We start from the raw sequence: 23,743 nt of genomic DNA, 5'->3' as shown, positions 1-23,743 counted from the left end.
AGACACGGAAAAGAAAGCCACGTGAAGACAGAGACAGAGCTTGGAGTCCTGCATCTAGAAGCCAAAGAAGGTCAAGGATTGCCAGCAGCCACCAAAAGCCAGGAGAGAGACACGGACCAGATTCTTCCTCAGAGCCTCGCAGAAGGAAACAACCCTGCCCCACCTCGACTTCTGTCTCTGGCTTCTAGAACTGTAAGGAAAGAAAGTTCTGTCTTAGGACTCCCGATTTCTGGTAATTTGTGACAGCAGATTCAGGAAAGTAACAACATGGACTGGCTCACATAGTCAAATGCTTGGTCCTTTTGCCCTGGGAGTCCTAGAATGCAAGTTCCATCTCAGGGGAAGGGAGGGTGCGAGTGAGAAAAATGGTCAGAGTTGGATCAGTAAGTGTTCACTGTGACTCATTTCAATGTCTGTGTGTCTGTCCACTGTCACGTGGACTTTAAGTAACATTAAGGCCCCCCACCACGGGTCTTGACAGATGACCTCGATTCGAATCCTGCACTTGGCCATTCCCTCCCTGTTTGACCTTGGCACGCAGCCGTCTCCCCTGGCCTCAGTTTCCCCACTTTGTATCATGATGACTCTCAAGTTGCTAACAAGCTCCTGAAAGTGGTGGGGGGTCCCCAGCTGCCGGGGGGCAACCCGCACAAGGGCTGATGCAGCCTTGTCCCTTTTTCTTGAGAAAATGCAAAAAGCTGCTTTGGATTCTGCGGGAGCTTCATTTATTTACCACTGGGGAGACCTCAAGGGGGGTGGCACAGATGCGGGGAGGGCGGCACCTGGGGCTCCTCGGACGGGAGGACATTTGGCCCTGAGTATCTGGCATCTCTGCGAAACCAAGGCTCTTCCAAGCCAGGGTGGAGGTGTGATTTTTTCGCAGTTGGCCCCACAGAGGAAGGTGGCCTTGGGGAGGTGGGGGACACAGGTCCTCCCAGACAGGGCTTTGTGGTGCTGTGTGGCTTCAGGAGCTCACCAGACCAGACCCCTCTGGGTCTCTGGATCCTCTGAGGCCACAGCCGGGGGGAGGATTCAGTGAGGACACAGGGTCAGCAGGTCCTGCTGGGTGCAGCCGCTGAGGCAGCAGTGGTGGGCAGGGTTGGTGGCCGCCGCCCGCCGGCGGTGGTGATGGCGAGAGGCCTGGGGCAGGGGCTGTGGAATGAGAACCAGCATGGGGTCCCCTTCAGCCACCAGCCCATGGAGATGTCGTCCTTCCAGCCACTGCAGCAGCTCACCTGGGGACAGAGCAGAATTTCAGCATGGGCAGGGAACCCTAGAGGACCCCTCCCCAATATGTGCACACGCCTGCACGCTCACATCCTGCTGAGTGACCCACCGAATGCTCATCTTGTGCACAAATAGAAAGTGAGCACCTATTAAATGCCTACTGTCTACTGAGCACAGATATACTCCCCCATCCGGATGTGTGCACTCTCGACCCACACCCACGCTCAGGTCCCCTGCTGTGCACATTCCCACAAGCCACCTATCCCTCAGACGCATAGACACTTTACAAAGCCAAAGACAGCAGGGGTGACATGACATATACATATACATGACATGTGACATCTGTGCAGGCAGTGGGCTCACATGGACACACACACACACAGGCACATACCCTCATGGCCCTTCCCGGCCCTCCCCCACGCACGCCTTTGCACATCAAGCTGTGTCTGTACCACAAAGGTGTGTACATCTAGGACACACACGTGTGACACGTGGGCACACACAGCCGTTTTATACCTTCAGCACCAGGGCCCGGCGCAGGGTGAGAAGAGTGAGCACTGGCCCTCAACGCACAATGCAAGGGGGCGCCAAAAAACTCAACAATGAAGATCAATCATATTTTAATGCAATATTTTTAAAGATCAAAAATTAATGCAAAAAATAAATATTTACATAACAAATGACACAAAATGTAAATCAGGCAGAACCTCACCGTGCACTTGCGAGACTGTCTCGGTCGCCGCGCACTGATTTCCTGCCTGGCCGGGGCCGCATCCTTCGCGCGCTCGCACACACCAGCGCCGCGGGCAAGGGGCCCCCGGTAGGCGCGTGCAAACCCAGCCGCCCGCCCCGACGCCCACCAGCGCCGCGCGCACCTGCCCCACCTAGAAACCCCAGAGCGCAGTCCCCGCCCGCCCCCACTCACGGTCGCCGCCAGCCACCCGCCGCCCGTCTTCGGAGGACCAGCGCGGGCCCCCGCACAACCGCACTAGCGCGCGCACGAAGTGGTGGCCACACAGCTTCTCCCGCGCTTCCGGAGCGGGCGCGGAGCCCAGGACGAGCGCCAGAGCCGGGCCCAGCAGCACCAGGGCCCAGGTGAGTAGGCGGGGGTCCATGGCGGCGGGAGGCCGGCCCCAGCGGGGACCCCTTCTTATAGGCATCCAGCCCGCCCCAGCTGAGGACCTTGGATGGGGACAGAGCATTCCGCGGAGGGCTCAGGGAGAAGGTCAAGGGCGGGGTGAGTACTGAGTGCAAGTGTAGTGTAAACCCCGCAGTTGGGTTTTCTCTTTCTCTCTCTCTCTTTTTTTAAGTAATCTCTAAGCCCCAGGTGGGGCTCGAACTCAGGACCTGAGATCATGACTTGCATGTTCCACCCACTGAGCCAGGCTTTTTTGTCGTGCCTGACTTAAGCTTTGATTGCCCAGGCATCCGCTTCAAAGATAGCTATCTGGAATAAACTTATTTGCCAGACACACCGCTTGATAAACAGCCAGCTCTCCGGCCCCCCCGCCCCCCAGGCGCCCTTGTTTGAGAGCTCGTGGTTGCTTTTGAGAACTGGCCTTTGGGGTCACTTGTTTTTTCCTTTCTGGCGCTTTAAATTCCCGCTCCTATGTTTTAGTTTTACCATAAGCAATGAGCCCTGGGAACCCCACACCCCCATCCTGGACCCCAATAAAAGCAGAGGCCCAGCCAGGGAACCCCCCCACCCCCTCACTGTGTGGCCCGCCCTGGGGGTGCTGTGGGAGCTCCAGGTCTTGTCGGTAAGAAACCTTTCCTTTTTTCCGTTTCCTGATGGGTGTTGCTGAAGGGCGTGCAACCACAGGGGCCAGTCCAACCAGACGCTGGATACTGACAGGCTGAGCCCTAACCATACAGACCCCCCCGCCTCAATTCCTGTGTTTAAGCCCGACTCCCCATCCTGACTGTGTCGTGATGGTGTCTGTGGACGTGGGGGCTCCGGGAGATCAGCAGGTAGTGAAGGGGGGGCTCGCAATGGGGTCAGTGCTCTCCTAAGAAGGGGGGGTCAGAGAACGTGCCCCCACACCCCTCCCGCTCCACGTGAGCACCCGGCCAGAAGGCAGCCATGTGCAAGCCAGGAAGCCTCCTCACCAGACCCCGGCCCTGCCGGCACCCTGACTTCCAGCCTCCAGAGCTGCGAGAAACTCCGAGTCCTCAGCGGGAGGCCCTCCGCAGCCACACGCGGTGATTCGGGCCACCAGTGATTCGGGCCACCACGGCCAGGGAAGGGAGCCGCGTGCTGACCAGCTCAGAACATTAAATTCCTGCTCTGCGTCTGAAATCCACCAATAAAGAGTGAGCTGGGGAAACCCTAGGCCCGCACCCCTGGACCCCAGTAAAAGCAGAGCCCCAAGCTCGAGTTGGCTTCCTGTTTCCACCAGTGACTTCAGTGGGTAACCCTAGGTTGGCTGAGGTCTTGTGAGTAATAAACCTTGACTTTTTCGAAGTTTCCTGATGGGTGGTGCCGAAGGGGATCTTGTAATCATAGTAAGAACCACAACGGTGGTTTTAACCTCAACACTGGTTATTGAGAGGCTGAGGGCGCCACAAAACAGTGAGGGTCTCTGCCTGGGCCAGGGCCTTGGGTGTGTCTCCCCCAGGGCGAGCACTGGCTGAGGAGTCTTTTTCACAACAACAACAACCATTTTAGAGAGGTGAACTAGATAAACTGAGAATGATTCCACAAGGTGGTGGTCGGGCAGCCGGCCATCTGAGACCAGGAGCAATCAGAATCTTGTTGTCCTTATTCCTGTATCAGTAAGGAAACTGAGGCTCAGAGAGGGGGTCACCGCGCTTGCCATGGTCACAGGAGGCTGGGGCTGTTGGCTGACTCTGTCTCTCCCCTATCAGGGTCTCCTTGGGCGGGGCAGGGACTGCAGGGCCCAGAATGAAGCTGGCTGTGTTTGCTCACTGTAGACTTTGGTTTACCAAGGAGGGAAACGAGCAGAGAGAAGGGAGGATACTCCATCCAAGGCAAGGGAGAGCCTGAGCTGAAAACCCTGTCTTGCTTGAGCTCAGAGCAGCCCCCTCCAGCTTTTCACCAAAGCAGGTGGCTTTCCCTGGGCTAAGAGAGTAGGCGAGAGAGAGAGGGAGACTGTCTCTCTCCTGCCCTCTCTGTCTCTCTGAGTCTGTCTCTCCTTCTCAATCTCTCTATCTCTATCGGTCTCTTTCTCTCGGTTATTCCTCATATCTGTCCAGCAGTCCTGAGGGAGACTTGCTTGGTCACCACTGATGTTGGACCCCTCCCCACAGCCTCCCACCCCAACCTTGCCCTCTGACCCCCCCCCCCCCAGAGCAGCCTGTTCCTTCCACCCACCAAGAGCCTGTAATCAGTTCCTTAGGACAGAGCCAAGGCCAGCAGCTGGAGCTGGGGGTAGGGCTTCTGTCCTCCAGGACCCCAGCCAATGCCCCACCCTGCTGTCTCTCCTCCCCCTAGCCTGCCCTGAGGCCCCCATTGTGGCCCCCAGGGGATCTCCATCTCCCAGCCCTAACTACATTCCTCCCCAGCTTACACACCCCCCAAAATTCCCCATCACCCAAGTCCAGCAACACACCATTCTTTCCACCCAACTTTATTCATTAAACAAACACTCCCAGAGTCCCCTTTGTACCTGTCCCATCCCAGCCCCCAGGGAGCCTCCAGGTCAGAGGAGAGGGATCTGGACAGAGACCCCAGTCCTGGGGTCAGAGGTAAGTACACGGCAGGTGAGGAGTGGTGGGAACATGCCAGGGAAGGCTGCAGGGAGGTGACAGCTGGGGTTTTGAGAGATAAATAAGAGTTTTCCAGGGGGCAAAAGTGGTAGAAAAGACTGCAGGCAGGTGAGGAGTTGGGGGGGGAGGGAGGGGCTTAACCTACACCAGATGCCTTCTCACCAGCCTCCAGAAGCTGCCTGTGTATAGCAAGAAGCCAGCTCCATTTATCTGCCCATTGTACAGGGGATGGAACTGAGACCCAGTAGGGGAGGCAAGTTGCCCACCATCATTCGGCAATTAAGTGGCAGAACCGTGGGCTCCAACAGCTGGGCTCTTAACCTCTGTACTCTGAACCTCCTCACTCTCACCATGTTGTTCCCTCTGCCAAGAATGCCTTTCCTTCTCTCAGCTGCTGAAAAGCTCCTGTAAGTCTCCAGCGTCATCAACTGAGTGACCCTCCGGTTGGGATAGAAAGGGTCCCAGTATTCAAGTGGGCAAATGGAAGGCCCGGGACGCTCTGGTACAGTTAGGGTGGACTGGGACCCCAGCCTCTCCTGGCTCCCCACACGAGCCCAAAAAGTCACGCAGGCTCCCCCCCGGAAAGTGAATTTCCAACCAGGGCAACTGCTTTTGTCTGTGGCTTCCTCCAGCAAAAGAGGGATGTTGGAACAGAAGCCGGAGATCATGTATTTAAAGATCTGCAAGATCTTCACTGAGACAGGAAGCTCAGGGCCAAACCCTGAGAGGATAGGAAGATGGGAGGGGCTTAAATTTGGCTCCTAGATTCCGGGCTCAAGGCACCGCAGGCCCCACCAAGGCATTCATCTTGAATTTTTACAAGTTCCTGAGGCCACAAGACTACTGTTGCCCCACAAGCCAGGGATGCTCCCCAAATGCAATGTCATTTGCCCCCTGGGGGTCTCTGTGAAGCAGGAAGCCCAGAGAGGGGCAACCTCCTGCCCAAGGTCACACAGCCAGTTCACAAAGACCAGAACCCACAGATAGGTGTGCAGGAGATATAAAAATGAAGTAAGTGCGTTTCTCCCTCCGGACAAGCAGGGAAGGCGTGAGTTTCACACTCTCTGCTAGCCCCGGCTTTCACTCCATAGTGCATCTAGCTGGGGGCCCAGGGCACTGAATGTTGGCCGGTCTTGCGGGCTAGAGGCCCAGCACAGCTTCATGAGCTCATGAACCTGAGGGGGTGGGAGGAGACAACAGGGTCACATATGAGCGGTAGGAAGGACATGACTCCTATTCACCATTTTAAAATATAAATTAGATTCCATCCCTCCCCTGCTCCAAAGCCTCCCATGGCTCCCTAGAGGTCTTAGAACAAAATCTCATGCCCTCCCCTGTCTCCTTCCATCACCCCCTCTCTTGTTCCCTGCAGCCACATCTGCCCCCATCTCATTATTTAAAGGCATCAAACTCATTCCCACCTCAGGGCCTTTGCACATGCTGTGTCTGCCACTGAGAATGCCCTCTCCCAGCTTTCCCTATGGGTAGTCTCCTCCTCCTCCTTCAGGATCACCCCCTCTGAAAGGGCCCCCTGACCACCACCACACCCCCTCATTTCCTCCTGTTCAATTCTTTCTAGACACTGATAACCACCAGACCAGAATGTTCTTGTTAACCTCTGCTGGTTACCAGGAGGACAGGGTAGTATCTGTTCTGTCCCCTGCTGGGTCCTCAGCACCCAGCACAGAGCTCGGCACACAGTCAACGCTCCATAAACATTTGTGGCCTGGGCAGATACATTTATTTATTTATTTTTTAAAGATTTTATTTATTTGTGAGAGAGAGAGAGAGAGCACACTGGGGGGAAGAGCATGGGAGAGGAGAGGGAGGGGGAGAGAATCTCAAGCAAACTCCGTACGCAGTGCAGAGCCTGACATGGGGCTTGATCTCACCACCCTGAGATCATGACCCGAGTGGAAACCAAGAGTCATTCGCTTAACTGACTGAGCCACTCAAGTGCCCCTGGGCAGATCAATTTATGAATGACCAACCTCATGTTAGACATTTCCACAAAAGTTGTGACGATAAACTGTAAGAGTCGTTAACATTTATGGAGTGTTGACAGTGAGCTGGACCCTAAGCTGAGCACTGGAGAGGTGTTAACTTGTCTAATCTTCCCCCACCCCATAAGGCATTGTGTTTTGTTTTTGTTTTTTTTAAGATTTTATTTATTTATTTGATAGAGAGACAGCGAGAGAGGGAACACAAGCAGGGGGAGTGGGAGAGGGAGAAGCAGGCTTCCCGCTGAGCAGGGAGCCCGATGCGGGGCTCAATCCCAGGACTCCAGGATCATGACCTGAGCCGAAGGCAGACGCTTAACTGACTGAGCCACCCAGGCGCCCCCCCATAAGGCATTGTTATTCCCATTTTGGAGATGGGCAAACTGAGGCTCTGAAAGTGTTTGCACCTTGCCATACAGTGAGAGAACAGCAAAATAGAAGCCAAACTCCCCTGCAGATTCATGCCCCGGGGTATGCTCTCAATCAAGAGACAACAGGAGGTGGGGAGACCCAAAGGGGCCATCTGGCTTGCCCAGGAAAATCCAGAGTGGGAAACTGAGGCAGGCCCTCCAGTGCTCACCTCACCAGGGCAGGCAGGAGGCGCGGGCAGCCTCTGGCCCTCAGCCAGCAGCTCCAGGAGGCAGCAGAGGGCCGGGACATCTCCATCACATCCCATCATCCGCAGGAACTCCTGGGGCCAAGAGGGAGCGCCGGTGGTGGGAGAGGTGCCATCCGTGAAGGAGGGAGGAGGGGCTGCCAGTGATTGGAGAGGGGTGGGGGTGGGGGGGCAGGGGGCAGCCATAGTGAAGGGAGGGAGAGAATCATCCGCGGTGGGGAGAGGGGCCAGGCGTAAGGGAGGAGGAGGGGTCATCCGTGATGGAGGGGGAGCGGGCTGCCCGTGGTAGTGGGGGTCAGCCTTAGTGAAGAGAGGTCCTCCCCATTATAGAGGGCCTATATAATGCTGGGACCAGGTGACACTGAACAAAAGAGGGACTCGGGCACAAACGGGGCAGGGATTGGCCAGGAAGGGGTTGGGGAGAGGAGGGTACTGGGGAATCCAGGGATGCTGACTCACGGCTGAGGGGCTGCAACTCTTGTTGCCGTAGGTGAAAAGCTCGTACAGGACGACCCCGAAGCTCCAGACGTCGGACTGGCGCGAGAAGATATTGTCAGAGAGGGACTCCGGGGCGTACCTGGAGGGGGACAAGGAAGTCTTGGGATGCGAAAGTGAGGCAGAGTACGGGAAAGGGAACAACCCTGGGCGGGGGGAGCTGGTCAGTGGTGGGTGGGGGCTGTGAAAAGGTCAGTCCCAGCTCTGGCGTCAGAGCTTCCCCGCCTGTGGGATGGGGTATTCTCCAACCCTGCGGAAGGTCTGGGCGGGGTCAGGGCGGAGCCGTGGCTCTGGAGGGCGGGGCCAGTGCCGAGGGGCGGAGCGGGGTGGGACCAGGCTGTGGGGAAGGGACTGTACACCGGTAGGAAGGCCGTGGCCCGGCAAGGGCTGGGGCTGCGGGAGGGGCGGGGCCGGGGCGGGCCCAGGACAGTGGGGAGGAGGGGCGGGGGGTAGTGGGGAGAAGTGGGGGCCTGGGCGGGGTCAGGAAGGGCCATAGCTGTAGGGGCAGGGGCGGGGCCAGTGTTTAGGGGCGGGGCCAGGACTGTGGGAAGGGCGGGGCCATGGCGGGCTCACGAAGGTGGGAGCGAGGTAGGGGCCCCAGTAGTGGGGAGGAGAGGTGGGCCGGGGCGGGGGCGGGGGCGGGGTTCCCACCAGAAGATGGGGCTCTGGCCGGGCTCGCGGACCACGTAGTAGTCTTTGTCGAGCGGCAGCAGCTTGGCGAGGCCAAAGTCGGCGATCTTGACGTGCGTCTCGCTCTCCACCAGGATGTTACGCGCTGCCAGGTCGCGGTGCACGCAGCGGCGGGAGCCCAGGTACTCCATGCCCTGCAGGCGCGCGTGAGGTAGACTCCCGCATAACCTGGAATCCAGCCCAAACCCAACCCCGAGCCCAAGCCTGACTCTGCCCTGGACCCATCCTGCACCCCAGGCCTGACCTCAGCCCCAACTCAACCGCTCCTCCAACCTGACCTGGACCCCCAAACTTCAACCCTCAGCCTTCCCCGCGACTCCACGCAGACCCCCGCCCAGACTTCGCCCCGTCGGCGCCCGCGTCCCGGGGCACGGCCCGCACCTTGCAGATCTGCGAGGCGTAGAGGAGCAGGCGGCTGGCGGGGAGGCGCGCGTGGTGGCGCTGCAGGAAGTCGCGCAGGCAGCCGCTGGGCAGGTACTCCATCACCAGCCGCAGGCTCTGGCGGCCTAGGGGAGGCGCGAGGAGGCTGGGAGGGGTCACCACAGGGCCCAACTCTGTCTGCTGCCCCTCCCGATTCTTCCTCCCCGATCAGAGCACGACCCTGGGCCCCTCCCGGCCTCAGTATTGCTTTCTGTAAAATGGGAACAGCAACCATGACACTTTTCGCCAAGGGCTCTTGAGTACTTTCTACAATACACACTGATTCATTTAAACCTGATAGTGACCCCTTTTTCAGGTGGAGAAACCGATGCTCAGAGAGGTTAAATCGCCTGCCCAAGGTCTCCCAGCTGCTAAGGGAGAGAGCGGGAATTCGAACCGTAGGGGATCCAAATCTGGATTAAGCAAGAGCATCCATAGCGCCCCTCCTGGTGTTCCCAGACCACCCTAAAATGTTACTGCAGGAGGCTGAGGGCGTGTGGTTTGAAGAGCACCGGGTAGGGGAAATGGCTCACCTGGGCCGTAGCTGACACCGCGGTACTTGACAATGAAGTCGCTGTGGAGGGCTTTGAGGATCTGGATCTCCCTCTGGAAGTCCCTCTGCTGGTCTGGCCCACTGTGCTGCAGCTGCTTCACTGCCACTAGGGCGCCCGTGTTGTCGCCCAGCGGGTCATAGCGGCACAGTTCCACGCTGCCGAAGTTGCCCTGGGGGACAGCAGGGCTGGTGTCCCAAGTGCAGGGGTGCATGGGCGCTTCCCCGCCCGCCGCAGCCCGGTGCACCTCACCTTGCCCAGCTGTGAGATGTACTTGAGGTGTCTCTCCTCAAAAATGGTAGGGTCCTGGTAGGCGTAGAGCTGGGCGCCGTTCCACAGCCCATCACGGGGCGCCAAGGCACCGGGCGTGGGGTCTGAGAGGAGCTCGTAATCTGCAGGGCACAAGTAGTAAGGGACCAGTACATTGGGCCTGGGGTCCCCCTCCTAAGCTGACTTGCCAGGGGACTTCGATCTGCATGTTTACCTTCTCCGCACAAGCCTACTTTGCGGGGTGGGGGGGCTGGAAAAAGAGGCCGACTGGGCAAAGGCAGACCCCTTATGTGCTCTGCATGCTGTGCAAACTACATATAGTTTTGGAGACAGAAGGGCATTTCCCAGACTCCACTGCTGTGAAGTGTGGTACATGACTGAGCTCAGTCTGATGAGGGAGAAGTGCTGGCGGCTCTTTCAGGCCTGGCCCATGGAAACCTGGCATGGGACCCTCCACAGTCTCTCTCTCTTGTCTGCAGAGGATGCCGGACCTGAGGCCATGGGATGGGTAGAGCCACAAAGGGAGAGGTGCCTGTTGACCTGGACACCCTCACTGAATGAAAGGTAAATATCCATCACGTTCGATCTGGAGCCAAGGGGGTCTGTTTGTTACAGCAGCGGTTGAGGTTCATGCTGACTGTTACAGTCACCAACCACTGCAACCCTGCCAAGCACACAGGGCTGGCTCTGCGTGCAAATTTCACTTCCCCCCCTCCCCCTGCCTCGGGGCCTAATATGACAGGCCAGCCCTGCCCACCCTGCCCGGCCCAGTGGGCACCTGAAGTGATGAGGCTGTTCAGGTCACGGATGATGGCACGGAAGGAGGGTCTCTGGCCTGGCTCATAGGCCATGCACTGCTGGATCAGTATGGCCAGCTCCGTCCACTTGGGGGCAGGCAGTTGCTGCCGTTCCTCATAAAACTGGAGCTTCTGAAGTTGAGAAGAGTGGCTGGTCACTCCCAGTGCACCCTCAGGAGCCCCCCACCCTAGACCAGCCCATCCTCCCCAAGCTGGACCTCAGCCCACCCTTCTCCCAAATGGGCACTCTAGAGGCCAATGAGGGTGCTCTGACCTTGGCGGGATCCAGGGTGCTGATGGGCATTGGGATCCCGCTGAACACCTCCCAGACTGTGGCACCAAAACCCCACTTGTCAGCTTCCAAGCCGAGTGTCCGGGCCTCCTGGAGACACTCGGGGGCCACCCAGGGGATCCTGTCAGTGAGCACTGGGGAGTGGGGCTGGGGTCAGGGGTCTGCTCCCCTGCCCCACTAGGCCCCTCCCTCCACCCTTCCGGACTTACTCTCCCGGCTTAGCACAGAGGGGCTGACACCAGGGTCACTCAGCTTGATGAAGGGCAGGTTCCCATCAGTCCCTTCGCGAGCCAGGAGCACCTTCCGGGCTGAGACATTGCCATGGGGGAGGCCTTTGTCTTCCTGGGGGGGCCAGGCATAGAGAATGCCAGGGAGGGTTTGCTGGATGAATAGTCTGGCTGGAGAACCACTGCACATCCTTCAAAGCCCACCTGGGGCTGCTCAGACCATACTTCTAGACCATTCCGTAGACTACTGGCCTGTCCTGCCTCCTCTGGTTCACCCCCTGTGCTGCCCTGTGTCCCTCCCCTTCAAACCCACCCTGTGGCTCCCCACTGCCTTTAGGATAAAGTCAGAGGTCCTCAGTCTAGCATTCAAGGCCCTTTGAGATACATGATCACTCTTCCTATGACATTCTCTCTTCCACATCTCTACACTGGTCTCCTGCCAACTGAACTGCTGGATGCATCCCAGGACATGCAACTCATCTTCTAAGCTGCAGGCCTTGGCCCAGGCTGTGCCCTCAACCTGACACACCCTCCTTCTTTTCTCCTCTTGATGAGCTTCTATTCAACCCTCAAGGCCCAGCTCCCATGTTCCTTCTTCTGGGAAGCCTTCCCCCTGCCTGGCCTCATGGCTCAATACTCCCCACTGAAATCCACCAATGACCACCTGTTCCCTTCTCCCGCTCTTACATCTCTGAGCTTGTATGTATGCTGTTCCCTAAAATGCCCTCCCCTTGCATCCTTACCAAACTCCTACACATACCAGAGAGCCCACTCTCAATTGCCCCTCCGTTCTCTGCATAGAGGGTAGAGCAAGCAGAGGAGCACTCACCAGATAGTTGAGGGCATAGGCCAGCTGTTTGATCACCTGCAGCTTCCAGCTGGCTGGCACCAGGTGGCCACACTTGCGCAGGTAGGTGTCCAGCGCTCCCAAGTGTACAAATTCCTGTACCATGATACCTGGCGGCAGGCAGCAGGGAGGGGCAGGGCTGGGAGGCAGGACTGCAGCGATGTTGAACAGGCTCCGCCCCACCCTACCCTCAGGGCTCCCTGGAGCTCTCAGTTCGAACTGTTCCGTCCGTCCTTAGCCTACTCACCTCTCCTCCTCCTCACTTCCCCTGTGGCAACTATTTCCCGAGATGCCTGGAAGGGCACTTCCAGCCCTTTGCATGTTCTGTCTGGGACATCCTGCCTCCTCTCCTCCTCTTCCCTAGTTCCTACTTATCTTTGCCTTCTCTGCCTAGAACTTACCTTTGCCTATCCAGAATCATTGCCTAATCTCCAAGCTGGGCTAGCAGCCTCTGACCACCCACAGTGGCCTGAGCCGCCCCCTCACACACGATCATGTATCACCTTGCCCCGCCTGTCGTGTTCCACACTGTGAGCGCAGCTCCTGGCCCCTCCCGGGCTCCTGATAAATAGTTGCTGTACGAATCTGGTGGAACTGGAGCTTGGAGAGGTAACTTGACCCTTGCAAAGCTACAGAGGGGGGTACACAGCGAGGTGGGATTGGAACCCAGGCCCGTCTGACTTGAGATAATTCTGTGGATCTGGGTATCGGTGGGAGCTTGGAGCTGCTGCCCCAAAAGTGACAAATGAAGGACACAGGTAACAGGGTGAGGGACCCTGGGGGACACGGGGCCCCAGCCAGGGCGGGCTCTGGGTTTGTATCGCTAATGCTGCCCTAGATGGTCTCCCTGAGGAAGGGTGGGGGCGGGGGTGAGGGTTCTGTCTCACTGTCTCCAGCCATGCACACGCCGTGGAGCAACACGAGATGCTGGTATGACACTTGGCTCATCAAACTCGCTGCTTCCAGAAATGACTGGGGAGAGGAGAAGGGAGAGAAGGTCCATGGGTTCCTCCCACTCCAGGATCAGACCAAGCACCCCAAACTTGCTGCTCACAAATCGGCCTCAGGAGGGCACCTCACCACAAGCCTCCTTTGACCTTGGAGTCCACCATTGGTATACACAGGACTCTATCATGGTTTTCTGATGGGGGCTGGAAGTCTCCACTGTAATCCACCTTGGGTCCCTCACACAGAAGTGGGAGACTTGGGGTTCAAGGAGGACTCATGCCTTCCCTGGGTGGCCCAATCCTTGCTGATGCTTCCATCCACATCACTCCCCTCTTCTCCTTTGCTCACTTCTCTCCAGCCCAGTGGCCCTTCGTCACTTTTTTTTTTTTTTTTAGGTTGTATTTATTTAAGTAATCTCTGCACCCAATGTGGGGCTCGAACTCATGACCCTGAGATGAAGAGTCGTGTGCTCTTCCAACTGAGCCAGCCAGACGCCCCCTCCTCACCGTTCCTTAAACATGCCAGGCACGGGGGCGCCTGGGTGGCTCAGTCAGTTAAGTGTCTGCCTTCAGCTTGGGTCATGATCCCAGGGTCCTGGGATTGAGCCCTGCATTGGGCTCCCTGCTCAGCAGGGAATCTGCTTCTCCCTCTCCCTTGGCTGCTCCCCCTGCTTGTGCTCCCTCCTCCCCCCTCTCAAATAAATAAATAAAATCATTTAAAAAAAACCCAAAAAACATGCCAGGCACAACCCTGCCTCAGGATCTTTGCACTGGCTGTTTCTTCTATTTGGTGTACTCTTTCTGTTTCCATCTAAATTCCCTGACCCTTCTGTATTTCATGGTTTGGAGATGCTGCAGCTACATTTCTGTTGTTTTAAGACCTGTGTGTTTTTAAATTTCCCTGAATCCACAACGCTCTCTCCAGCCAGTCCTGACCCCAAAGTCTTGGTCCCCATCACACTCACCTCCATGCAGTTTTTATGCTTGGCATCCATCACTTTGAGCAGCACCTCCGTCTCCCGGACCTCCCCCTCCACGACCTCGTGGCGACAACCTCGGTAAATCTTGGTGAAGGACCCATGACCCAGGTTCTCATGCTGGAGGGTGAGGGGGCAACATGAGAGGCTGGTAAGGGGGCTCCTGGTGGGATCCTGGCCCCTGGCCCTGGCCCTGGCCCCATTTTACAGATAATGAAACAGAGGCACAAGGAGGTTATGTCACATGCTCGAGGCCACACAGCAGAGATGTAAATGGGGTGCGATGAGGACCCAGTGTCTGAATCCCAACTGAGGTCCCCCCTCCATTTCCTGGGGCCACTTACCCACTCCAGGCTGTCAGCAGGGATCTTGTGAAATGTCATCTGACTCAGCTGGCATTGGGATTGGGGCTGAACAGGGATTGATGTGGGTGTGCTGCAATCCCTCCGCACCACAATCAGGTTGGACTTTTCTACGGGGAGGAGGTGGAGGGAGAAAAAGAGCGGTCAGAGGTGGAAGGCCCCCTAAGGTTTGCTCACTCCCTGCCTTAATTTGGGGTCTCTCCCAGAAGCCAACCCTGAGGTGAGGACTCCAAGGTACGCGGTTTATTTGAGACTCTAGGAAGCCCCAGTCGGGGGAGGGGGGCGGGGAGGGTTACTGATGAGCAGGCAACCTAGTCTCGGTTCTGCTAGAGATTCTGGAAGACTCTGAAGAACTCACGCCTCAGAGTTGTCCCATCCAAGGGGTTTGTCTGAGAGTGAAATTCACCCAGAGGAAGAGGCAAGAGATGGAGAGAGTCTAAGAGTCAGTGACATCTCTCGGATCCAGCTGCAACTGGATCTCGTTATGCCTGAAGATAGCATCTATTCCACAAGCACATAAATCACCTTTTCTTCCCTAACCCATCTCGACCCGCAATCTCTGCCCCCTGCCGCACAAGGCAGGTCCCCAGCTCGATTGCTCCACTCAGGGGAGGGGGCGGGCTCACCTTTGGGTTTGGGAGTGCAGCAGAAGGTGAGGTTCAGCGCAACCCCGTCCACGTGCAGCCCGCCATCCCAGCAGGCTGCCAAGAGCTCTCGGAGACTGCTGTGGGGACGGCCAAGGCCAGCCAGGGACAAGGTTCCCATGGGGTCACACCGGATGAGGCAGCCCTTGTAATCAGGACCCAGGGGGGTCTGCAAGGAGGAGTGGTCCCTGAGTGGAAGTGGGCAGTACTTTTCCCTCGCCCCATCTTCCTCCAGCACCACAGGCTCGTTCCAATCTCCAAGCCTTTGCATAAGCCATTCCCTCGACTGGGAATGCCTTTACCCTCCCCTTCCTCCAGGAGCAAATACTGACTCATCTTCCAGGTCTCAGCTCAAATGTCATCTCCTTCAGGAAGCCCTCCCTGCCCACATGGCTCCTAGTGGTGGACCAACCTGGACACAGACAGTGAGGAGGAAGCAATCAAAATCCTGGGGACTGCGGCGGAGAACGTAGGAGCCAGGAAGTGAGCCCCCGGTCTTGAGCTTGTTGATGGCAAAATCCAGGCTGTGGAGAAAGGCCGGAGGAAAAGACAGAGACACAGAGATGGAGGCAGACTTGGGTTCTAATCCTCCTGGTTCCTCTGAAGCCCTGGGACCCTCACCAGCTAACATTCCCTCTCTCCTTCCTATTTTTTATTTGATAGAGAGAGACACAGCGAGAGAGGGAACACAAGCAGAGGGAGTGGGAGAGGGAGAAGCAGGCTTCCCGCAGAGCAGGGAGCCCGATGCGGCTCGATCCCAGGACTCTGGGATCATGACCTGAGCCAAAGGCAGACGCTTAACGAATGAGCCACCCAGGCACCCCATCTCCTTCCTATTTTTTAAAATGAGCCAAAAATCAGGGCTTCTACTAGGTGATTAAAGAAGAAGCTGCCGGTGGAACCTGGTGTCATCCATCCCCAGGAATCGGCCCTGGGGCCCTGAGGAATCAGAGAGAGGGAAGCCACTGCCCTGGACAGCAGCAGAAGGGAGAGCCTAGTCTCATTGAGCGCCAACCGTGCACCAGGCGCTGTTCCAGCCCTTGACCCCTCTCCATGGCTCCTGGGAGGGGAGGACACTGAGGCAGCGAGAAGGGGAGTGCCCAAGATTCGAACCGAGCTCTGGCGGCGGAGGGGAGGCATGCGGGGCGGACCCTTACGTGATGGGGCCGTGGCACTGCTCGGCCACCTCCTCCAGCAGCCGCGGCGGCGCAACCTCCTTGCAGAAGAAGTGCCGGGAGTCGGAGGTCAGCCGGAAGTAGCCGTCGACGAGCGCCACGAAGGACAACGCGGCGGGCAGCCCCGGGAACTCGGCCTCCTGTGAGGATCCGCGTCAGCGCCCGCTACGGCCCGAAGGCGACGGTCCCACGTCCCCGCAGTCGGGGTTAGGCGGGAGGGGAGAGGGTCCAGCACTCACCAGGATCTGGTTGTCTGTCCTGGTGACGGTGACCAGGCGGTGCTCCCCGGCCGGGCCAACACGCGGAGCCTGCTTGACGCTGATGTCCACAATTTCTGGAAAGTCGCAGAAGGGCTGGAGGGCCTGGGAACGAGGGGGAGGGCTGAAGCTGGCGGTCCCGTCCCCTCGGAGCCCCCAGTCCCTCTTGGAAGCCTGGACCCCACCAGCCCACGCCGTAAGCCCTGACCCTCTAAGCCTCTCCCAACCCCGGCCCCTTCCCACCACGCCCCTGCCAAACCCCGGGCCCTTCTATCAATCCCATCCCTCACAAACCCTCCCCAGCCCATCCCCAGTGTCTCCCACCCCAACTCTGCTCAACCCCATCTTCTTCGGTGGGCCGGTTCTTTCCCTGAGGCCCTCCCTCGCTTAGCTCCACTCCACCTCCCCGTCTCTCTCAATCCAGCCGGGAGCCCCGCCCCGTCTCAGTCCTGACTCCTCCCCCCGACCTTCAGGTAGCCCCGCCCTGAGCCCCCCGCCCAACCAGTCCCATCCCTCTAAGTCCCGCCCATTTTTCGTTCTCGCCCCCACCCCTGGCTCAGCCCCACCACTCACTCAGCTGGCCCCTATCGGAGCCCTCAGTCTCTCCCGTCCTTCACCCCGCCCACTCTCCTGCCCCTCCCTCCTAGGCCCCGCCCCCGCCGTTGGCCCTGCCCAGCAGCCGCCCGCACCTCTTGTCCTCCTGGACTCCAGGCGATGCCGGTGTCACCAGCCACTCGGAGCAGCCCCTGCGCATCCTGACCACCAGCAGCCCCGGGGAGGCTCACGAGGAAGGTCTCTACCGCCCTGGCCGGGTCGAGCCTCTCCAGGTCCATGATGTACTTGGCCATGAGCGAGTGCCTGTCAGCCTGGCAGGCGGTCACGCGGCGCAGGGCCCGGCGCACAGTCCTGCGGATGCGCTTCCGCGTCACGAAGGTCAGGCCCTGGATCAGGTCGCGCAGGTCGGGGGGCAGGCAGACCTTGTAGCTACGAGTGAGGGTAGCGGGTCCTCACTGTGGGGAGGGATCTCCACAGGTACGGACAGGGACACACACAAACCCGAATTTTAGTTGAAGGGCTGAAGTGTGGCCTCAGCTGGGGGGCACATACGGAGACACTCAAGGACACACACGCGGGAAGGACCACTGGGGTCCACAAGACGGACACACACACACAGGCCTTCAGCGGCAGGAGGGAGGCAGGCACTGGAGCCTCAGTGGGTCGGTGGGGTCCTGGCTCACATGGACACACTGCGGGCTTGTAGGTGGGGAGCCTCATGGGAGCCTGAGCTCTAGGGATGCCCCAGTGGAGCCACATTTGCTCACTCGCAGGTAGACGCTGGGTACCACAAGCTGGAAGCCCTCACCTGACAGTTTTCAGCAGCTCCTCAGGCTGCTGAGCCTGCTCGCGGGCCATCCGGGCCAGGTCCAGCACCGCTAGGCTGAGACATTCCCCCTGCTCCTTGAGACTGAGGCCCACGGGGAGGCGGCCGCTCACCAGGTCATTCCGGTGCTGGGGGCCGGTCACAGCCCAACCGTGAGCCCTGATGTTGCCCTACAGACCCCCCCACCCTTGGGCCGATTCCCAACCCTGGGCTGCCACAGAGAGGGTCAGCCAAGGCCGCACAACTGCGAGCCTTGATGTTGCCCTGTGGACCCCAGCCCCGGGCTAAGCCCCATGCAGACCCCTACCTGGGCGAAGAGGTGCTCCAGGACTGGTAGGTCAAGGATGGCGCTGGCCAAGTCCTTTCGTAGCCCGAAGCGGTGGCACTTCTCTAGCCCAAACCAGTTGGGGAAGTAAAAGCTGTTGGGGGAGGGGAGAAGCCTGGAGTAGGGGTAGGGAGGGGTGGAAGACCGTGCTGAGACCTCACAGAGCCCAGGTTGTGCCACTGACTTGTTACGTGACCTTGGGCAAGCAACGCACACCCTCTGGCCTCAGTTCTTCATCTGTGCAATGAGCGGTGATCACATCCTCCCTGGGGCACCACCGGGAAGTCCAGGGAGATGATAAGGTTGTAGGATCACTGTTGTTTTAAACTCCCCTTGCCCTCAACAAAAGGCACCCCCTCTTGGTAACATTTAACCCATGCCTGTGGGAGTAGGGGTGATGTGCTTCTTACCGGAGCCTGTAGACCAGGACTTGGGTGCACGAGTCCTCCACGGAGAAGACGTGGCTTGGGGGGAACCAGCAGGACAGGTCCTCCGTGGCCAGAGCAAAGAGGGAGTGGTACACAGGCAGGATGCCTGAGGGGATGCCCCCATCAGCACCCTCCTAAATTTCCCCATCTTGTCCCTTGCAGGGCTGCCATGGTTACGAACCCCATGCAGCCCTGCAGGGCTCTTTCCCACCTTGGGCTCTCACGCTGTGTCCCGCCCCTGCTCACACACACTCCAGGGCTCCCCATTGCCCTTAGCAGAGAATCCACACACAACCTGCTTCCTGGGGCTCCCTGCCCTTCTCCCCAGAGTGCTCCCTCCACTGTACACTTTACGTCAAGGGATGACCAACTGTTTGCCCTCACGTGCCTCCGAGTCTTTGCACAGCCTTTCCCTGAGCACCTTCCTCCATTTCCAAACTTATTCATCCCTCAAAGCCCCAGCTCCCATGCTGACTCCACTTGACAGCTATTCCAGCTCCCAGTCTAGGCTTCCCACAGCCCTACTCCTCTCTTTGGCCCAGTCTTCTAGGGACCCACTCACCACTGGCCTTAGCAGCCCAAACACACAGCTCTTCAGCTGAATGGTCCCCATAGGAGAAGGATAGGCGCTGGGGGGGTCCAGGGCCCCGAGGGGGCAGCAGCACGTGCAGGGCACCGGCTTCTGAAGACGAGAGGCTGCAGGAGCGCTGCGGAATCAGGGGTGTCTCCTCACTTGGAGGCGCCATAGGTGTAGCCTGTCTGGACACAAAGAGAGGCAGCCACTCAGTTCTGGCCAGAGGAAACGAGACTACAAAGCTTCTAGGTGTGCGGGGGGGGGGGGGGGGGACAGAAATGCTGCAGGGTGAGGTAGGGTTGAAGCTGGTGAAAGAGGGAAGAGAGGGGAACAGAGACACAGAAAGAGAAAGACAGATGGGGAGGGGCGCCTGGGTGGCTCAGTTGGTCAAGCGTCTGCCTTCAGCTCAGGTCATGATCCCGGGGTCCTGGGATCGAGCCCCATAGAAAGCCCCACGTCGGGCTTCCTACTCAGTGGGGAGTCTGCTTCTCCCTCTGCCTCTCCCCCTGCTCACACTCTCTCTCAAGCACGCTCTCTCTCAAAGAAAAAAAAAAGAAAAAGACAGAGGTGGAGAAAGAGAGAAATGGGGGAGCTGAGTGTGCAAGACAGGTGAGGAGCCATAAACACCCCCAGTAAGGGCTATGCTGGGGTCTGGAGGATATTCTACACTCTCATTTGTGTGAATTCTTCTCTTCTTTTTTTAGGATGGTTGACACACATAATTTGTGTGTATTCTTGTCAGTCCAGGGTGGACATCTCCAGTCAATCTGCAGCCTCCGCACCTACTTTACTTCAGAGCCCCTGCCCTGGGCAGGCATGAGCAATCAATCACAGATGTACACATTTGCAGACCAAGAAGCAGATAGATCCTGGTTCGTGTACATGGGTGGCCCATCACTTCCTGCAGGTCTAGGAGACTCAAGCTCTTCTGGGGCTGGGGCTGGGGCTGGAAGCTTTTGCAGCTGGTATGAGGTATGCCTTGCAGCATGCCTTGGATCCAGACTGATGACTCAGTCAGTAGGGACCTCTGTGTCTTACCTGCCCACCACCATCACCATCTCTGTCCCCTTTATCACTCCCACTGTTTACGCTCCTGTAGCAAGAAGCCCTCCCTGGAATGGGCCTAGGAGGAAATTGCCCTTCACCCTTTATTACCAGAGCTCAGGACCCCTGGCTAGGCAGAGGGAAGGGCTGGGCTTCGAGCCAGCTGGGAAAAGGGAGTAGTAGATGATCCACTTACATTGACCTGGGAGTAGTAGTAGATCCACTTACATTGACCTGAATAAGGAAGATACAAAGAAAATATTGGGTAAAAAACCATGTTCCAGGGGCGCCTGGGTGGTTCAGTCGGTTAAGCATCTGCCTTTGGCTCAGGTCATGATTCCAGGGTCCTGGGATCGAGCCCTGCATCAGGCTTCCTGCTCAGCAGGGGAATCTGCTTCTCCCTTCTGCCCCTCCCCCTGCTTGTGCGCTCACTCTCTCTCAAATAAACAAAAAACAAAAAAACTACGTTCCAGAATAATAGTAGGAGGTGGAAGAGGGATAGCATTAATGAGGTTTTAGCATACCGAGTCTATAAGCCTGGAGTTGGGATAGGGAAAGACCTTAGGCTCTGGGTTCAAATCCCAACCACATCATACTCAAGCTTTGTGACCCTGGCAGGGCTCCCACAGCTGGGACTCTACTTTCTCAGCTGTGAAATGGGCTGACTCCCCACCTGCCTTGGTTTGCTGAGCTGAGCCCAAGGTGTCAACGTTTTTAATCCTCACTAACTGGCACAATCCTTGGCAACATGCCCAGGGAGCACTTGACAAAGGCCAGCTAAACCAGACAGGAAGGTCCCTTGACACAGTGGTTTAGTGGTTCCTATGGTGGAGGGACGGCGTGAGGGGAAGGGAATTTTCCTCTAGGGACACCCCCATGTCACCAGCTCCCAGACCAGGAATCAGAACATTCCCAGTCCCAGGAGCCCTGGGGCCCCTGTCACTCCCCGCAAAGGTGATCACTGTCCTATTTCTAATAGTTGACTTAATCATGGTCTTTGCACTTTTATGTAAATGGAATCACACAATGTGTATCTTTTGTTTAAAATCAATCTTAAAGATATGTATATATTTTAAATATTGAAGAAAAAAAGAAAAAGAAAAAGTCAGACGTGGTGCTTGGGACACAGAAAAATGCCCCTGCTTTAACACCCTAAGTCCCACATCCCCTACAGTTGGTTGGTCACCCTAAGCTCTGGCTGGGTCCTGGGAGGTGGAGGCTGGGAACCGTGTCCCCAGGGGCCATGAACTCCAGGCCCAAGGCACAGTGATTCACTCAGGTCCAGAGAGCTGGAGATTTGAGGTCTCATCTTATGTAGAAAAAGCAGAGGCCACAGAGCCAGCCCCTCCCAGCTCTTGTCTGTCTGGCAGCTTTCCTCAGAGGCCTTGCCTTGTCCCCAGCCACAGCCCTTCACACATTCCCCCCAACCCCCACCCGAGGACCATGTGGCCCCACCAGCTCTTACCTGGCAGCTGGGAAGCCTGGGCTAAGGACAGGAGGGTAGAGCCGGGCAGCAGCCGGAGGAAAGTCCCAGTCGGCTCCTTCCTGTGTGGGCCCCTCGGCTTCCTGAGCTGCTGTCACTTACCGAAAGTCATGGCCATGTGGGGGATGGGGACAGGGAGGGGAGAGGGCCTGGCCGTGGAGGGGCAGAAAGTTCCAGAAGCCTCCCCAGGCAGCGGCCCTCCGGACAGAGTGCTGGAAACCCTGGACCTAAAGGGAGGAGCAACAGCACAGAGAAAGGCCCCGGTCACAGAGGGGTTCTCAGCAGGCTCCGGACTGCTGCTCACTCACTGGGGGGCCCTGGCAATGCCCCAGCTCCTCGGGCCTCAGTTCACCTATCTGAGGCACATCTGGGTTGGGTATTCAGGCTGAACTAATTTTGCACCCAGAGAAGGGAACTGGGCTTGATCTACCCAGGAAGGAGGCAGGAAAGTTGCCCCAGACAAAGGTCAAGTTCTTCCGGGTGTTTCTCCCATGAGACCCTAGGAAGCATAACAGGCCCCTTCTGTGCACCATGCCCTACACCCCACCCTAGAAGCAGGCTCACCTCACCTTCTGGTCTGCCAGGGAGACAATTACTAATTAAGGATAACAAAGAAAAGCAGGGGGCGCCTGGGTAGCTCAGTCCTTAAATGTCTGCCTTTGACTCAGGTCATGATCCCAGGGTCCTGGGATCGTGCCCTGCATCGGGCTCCCTGCTCGGCAGGAAGCCTGCTTGTCTCTCTCCCACTCCCCCTGCTTGTGTTCCCTCTCTCGCTGTGTCTCTCTCTGTCAAATAAATAAATAAAATCTTAAAAAAAAAAAAACAAAGAAAAGCAGAGTGATGGCACAGACTGGGGCTGGGGGGGGAGGGTTGTGGCAGTGGGGGGACCTCTGTGCAGAGGTCATGATTAATTGAGTCGGGATCTGAAGTAGGACAAGGAAAGAGCACGCCCGGTGGTGGGCACCTCAAGTGCAAAGGCCCTGAGGTAGAGTGAGGTGAGCAGTTTGAGCAGAGAGGAGGCAGGAATGACAGAAAGAGGTAAGAAGTGGGGGGGAGTAGAGCGGTGAGCAGGGGTCAGGTCTGATCATTTTTTTCACGCCCCTGAAGTTGTCGTGAGTGGAGGAGGCAGGAGGCTAGGGCAGCATCTCGGCGACCCAGCCCAGTGTCCTTACCCCCGAAAGTAGAGTTTGGGGAATAGATTTTAGAGGACTCTTTCATCTCCAAAATCCCATCACATGTCCTGGCACAAAAATGGCTTTGGCATGTATGTATTTTGTTGACTTTAGTTCGATCACCCACAGACACTTATGGGGCACCTACCAGAGCAGACCAGTCTCTGCCTAGTGGAGCTGACAGTCTAGTGGGAGAGATGATATTAAACTATTACCCAGGGGTGCCTGGCTGGCTCAGTCGGAAGAGCCATGCGACTCTCGATCTCCAGGTCGTGAGTTCAAGTCCCATGTTGGGTGTAGAGATTACTTAAATAAATAAATAAACTTAAAAAAAAATTAAACCCAATAATTGTCCCAGTGGCCCCCAGGGCCAGGCTGCTAGGAGAGGCCCTGAGTCTAGGAGGGCTTCCTGGAGGAGACGGCTTTGATACTGAAATCCAAGGACAAGTGGGGTTAGCCAAAGAGTGATCTGGAGGTGAGGGGAGCTCCTGCAGAGGGTGGGAGACTGGACCAGGTCACAGTGTTTCTGAAGGGCAGGGTGTTAGGGACTTAGTGCTCTGAGACTTGCTTGGGAGCATCAGTGGGGCTTGTCGGGGGAGGGAGGGGATGAGTATAACCTCCGCGCAGCTGGAGCCACAGCTGGCTGGGGGCAGGAAGTGCTGCACAGGGACTTAGCTGTAGCATTTTTCTTTTACTTCCTGTGTGGCTTCAGCAGAGAGGAATGCAAACGTTACTCCCATCCCTGGCCCTGAGGTGGAACCCCAGCCCTCCAGGAAGCACAGTGAGTTTCTAGGCCCCTGACAACTCCAGTAT

At 57.5% G+C, this 23,743-nt stretch overlaps 2 protein-coding genes and 1 long non-coding RNA gene across 9 annotated transcripts; 1 reads left to right on the top strand and 2 right to left on the bottom strand.

Annotated features, from left to right (window-relative positions):
* Nucleotides 1-702: 702 nt before the first annotated feature.
* On the bottom strand, nt 703-2,429 carry INSL3 (insulin like 3). The gene is made up of 2 exons (XM_036093831.2): nt 2,153-2,429; nt 703-1,235 (listed from the first exon to the last, which is right to left on the bottom strand). The coding sequence occupies exons 1-2, from the start codon at nt 2,427-2,429 to the stop codon at nt 1,033-1,035; spliced, it is 480 nt and encodes a 159-aa protein (XP_035949724.2). The 3' UTR covers nt 703-1,032.
* LOC118536796 (uncharacterized) lies at nt 2,154-12,688 on the top strand. Its single transcript, XR_013440687.1, has 6 exons — nt 2,154-2,322; nt 3,035-8,193; nt 8,832-8,879; nt 9,062-9,231; nt 10,478-10,562; nt 12,556-12,688. It is a non-coding gene; the product is annotated as an uncharacterized LOC118536796 (long non-coding RNA).
* Nucleotides 4,802-22,153, bottom strand: JAK3 (Janus kinase 3). Of its 7 annotated transcripts, none has more exons than XM_078053633.1 (26): nt 21,741-22,151; nt 20,472-20,509; nt 19,220-19,416; nt 18,640-18,763; nt 18,212-18,344; nt 17,887-18,032; nt 17,213-17,507; nt 16,506-16,628; nt 16,249-16,406; nt 15,504-15,615; nt 15,074-15,260; nt 14,430-14,557; nt 14,074-14,205; nt 13,049-13,133; nt 12,665-12,790; nt 12,144-12,271; nt 11,297-11,429; nt 11,070-11,221; nt 10,777-10,927; nt 9,981-10,120; nt 9,711-9,900; nt 9,139-9,263; nt 8,719-8,891; nt 8,032-8,149; nt 7,537-7,647; nt 4,802-6,131 (listed from the first exon to the last, which is right to left on the bottom strand). In XM_078053633.1, the coding sequence occupies exons 3-26, from the start codon at nt 19,401-19,403 to the stop codon at nt 6,024-6,026; spliced, it is 3,462 nt and encodes a 1,153-aa protein (XP_077909759.1). In that variant the 5' UTR covers nt 19,404-19,416; nt 20,472-20,509; nt 21,741-22,151; the 3' UTR covers nt 4,802-6,023. The 7 variants fall into 7 exon arrangements, with proteins under 7 accessions (XP_077909759.1, XP_077909754.1, XP_077909765.1 ...); XM_078053628.1 differs by having other exon boundaries at nt 19,220-19,412; XM_078053639.1 differs by having other exon boundaries at nt 18,212-18,323; nt 19,220-19,412; nt 21,741-22,150.
* Between the last annotated feature and the right edge of the window lie 1,590 nt (nt 22,154-23,743).

Source organism: Halichoerus grypus, chromosome 1 (assembly GCF_964656455.1).
Source record: "Halichoerus grypus chromosome 1, mHalGry1.hap1.1, whole genome shotgun sequence".
NCBI lineage: Eukaryota > Metazoa > Chordata > Mammalia > Carnivora > Phocidae > Halichoerus > Halichoerus grypus.
The sequence above is the reverse complement of the archived record's forward strand: the minus strand, read 5'-3'. Positions and strand labels throughout refer to the sequence as shown.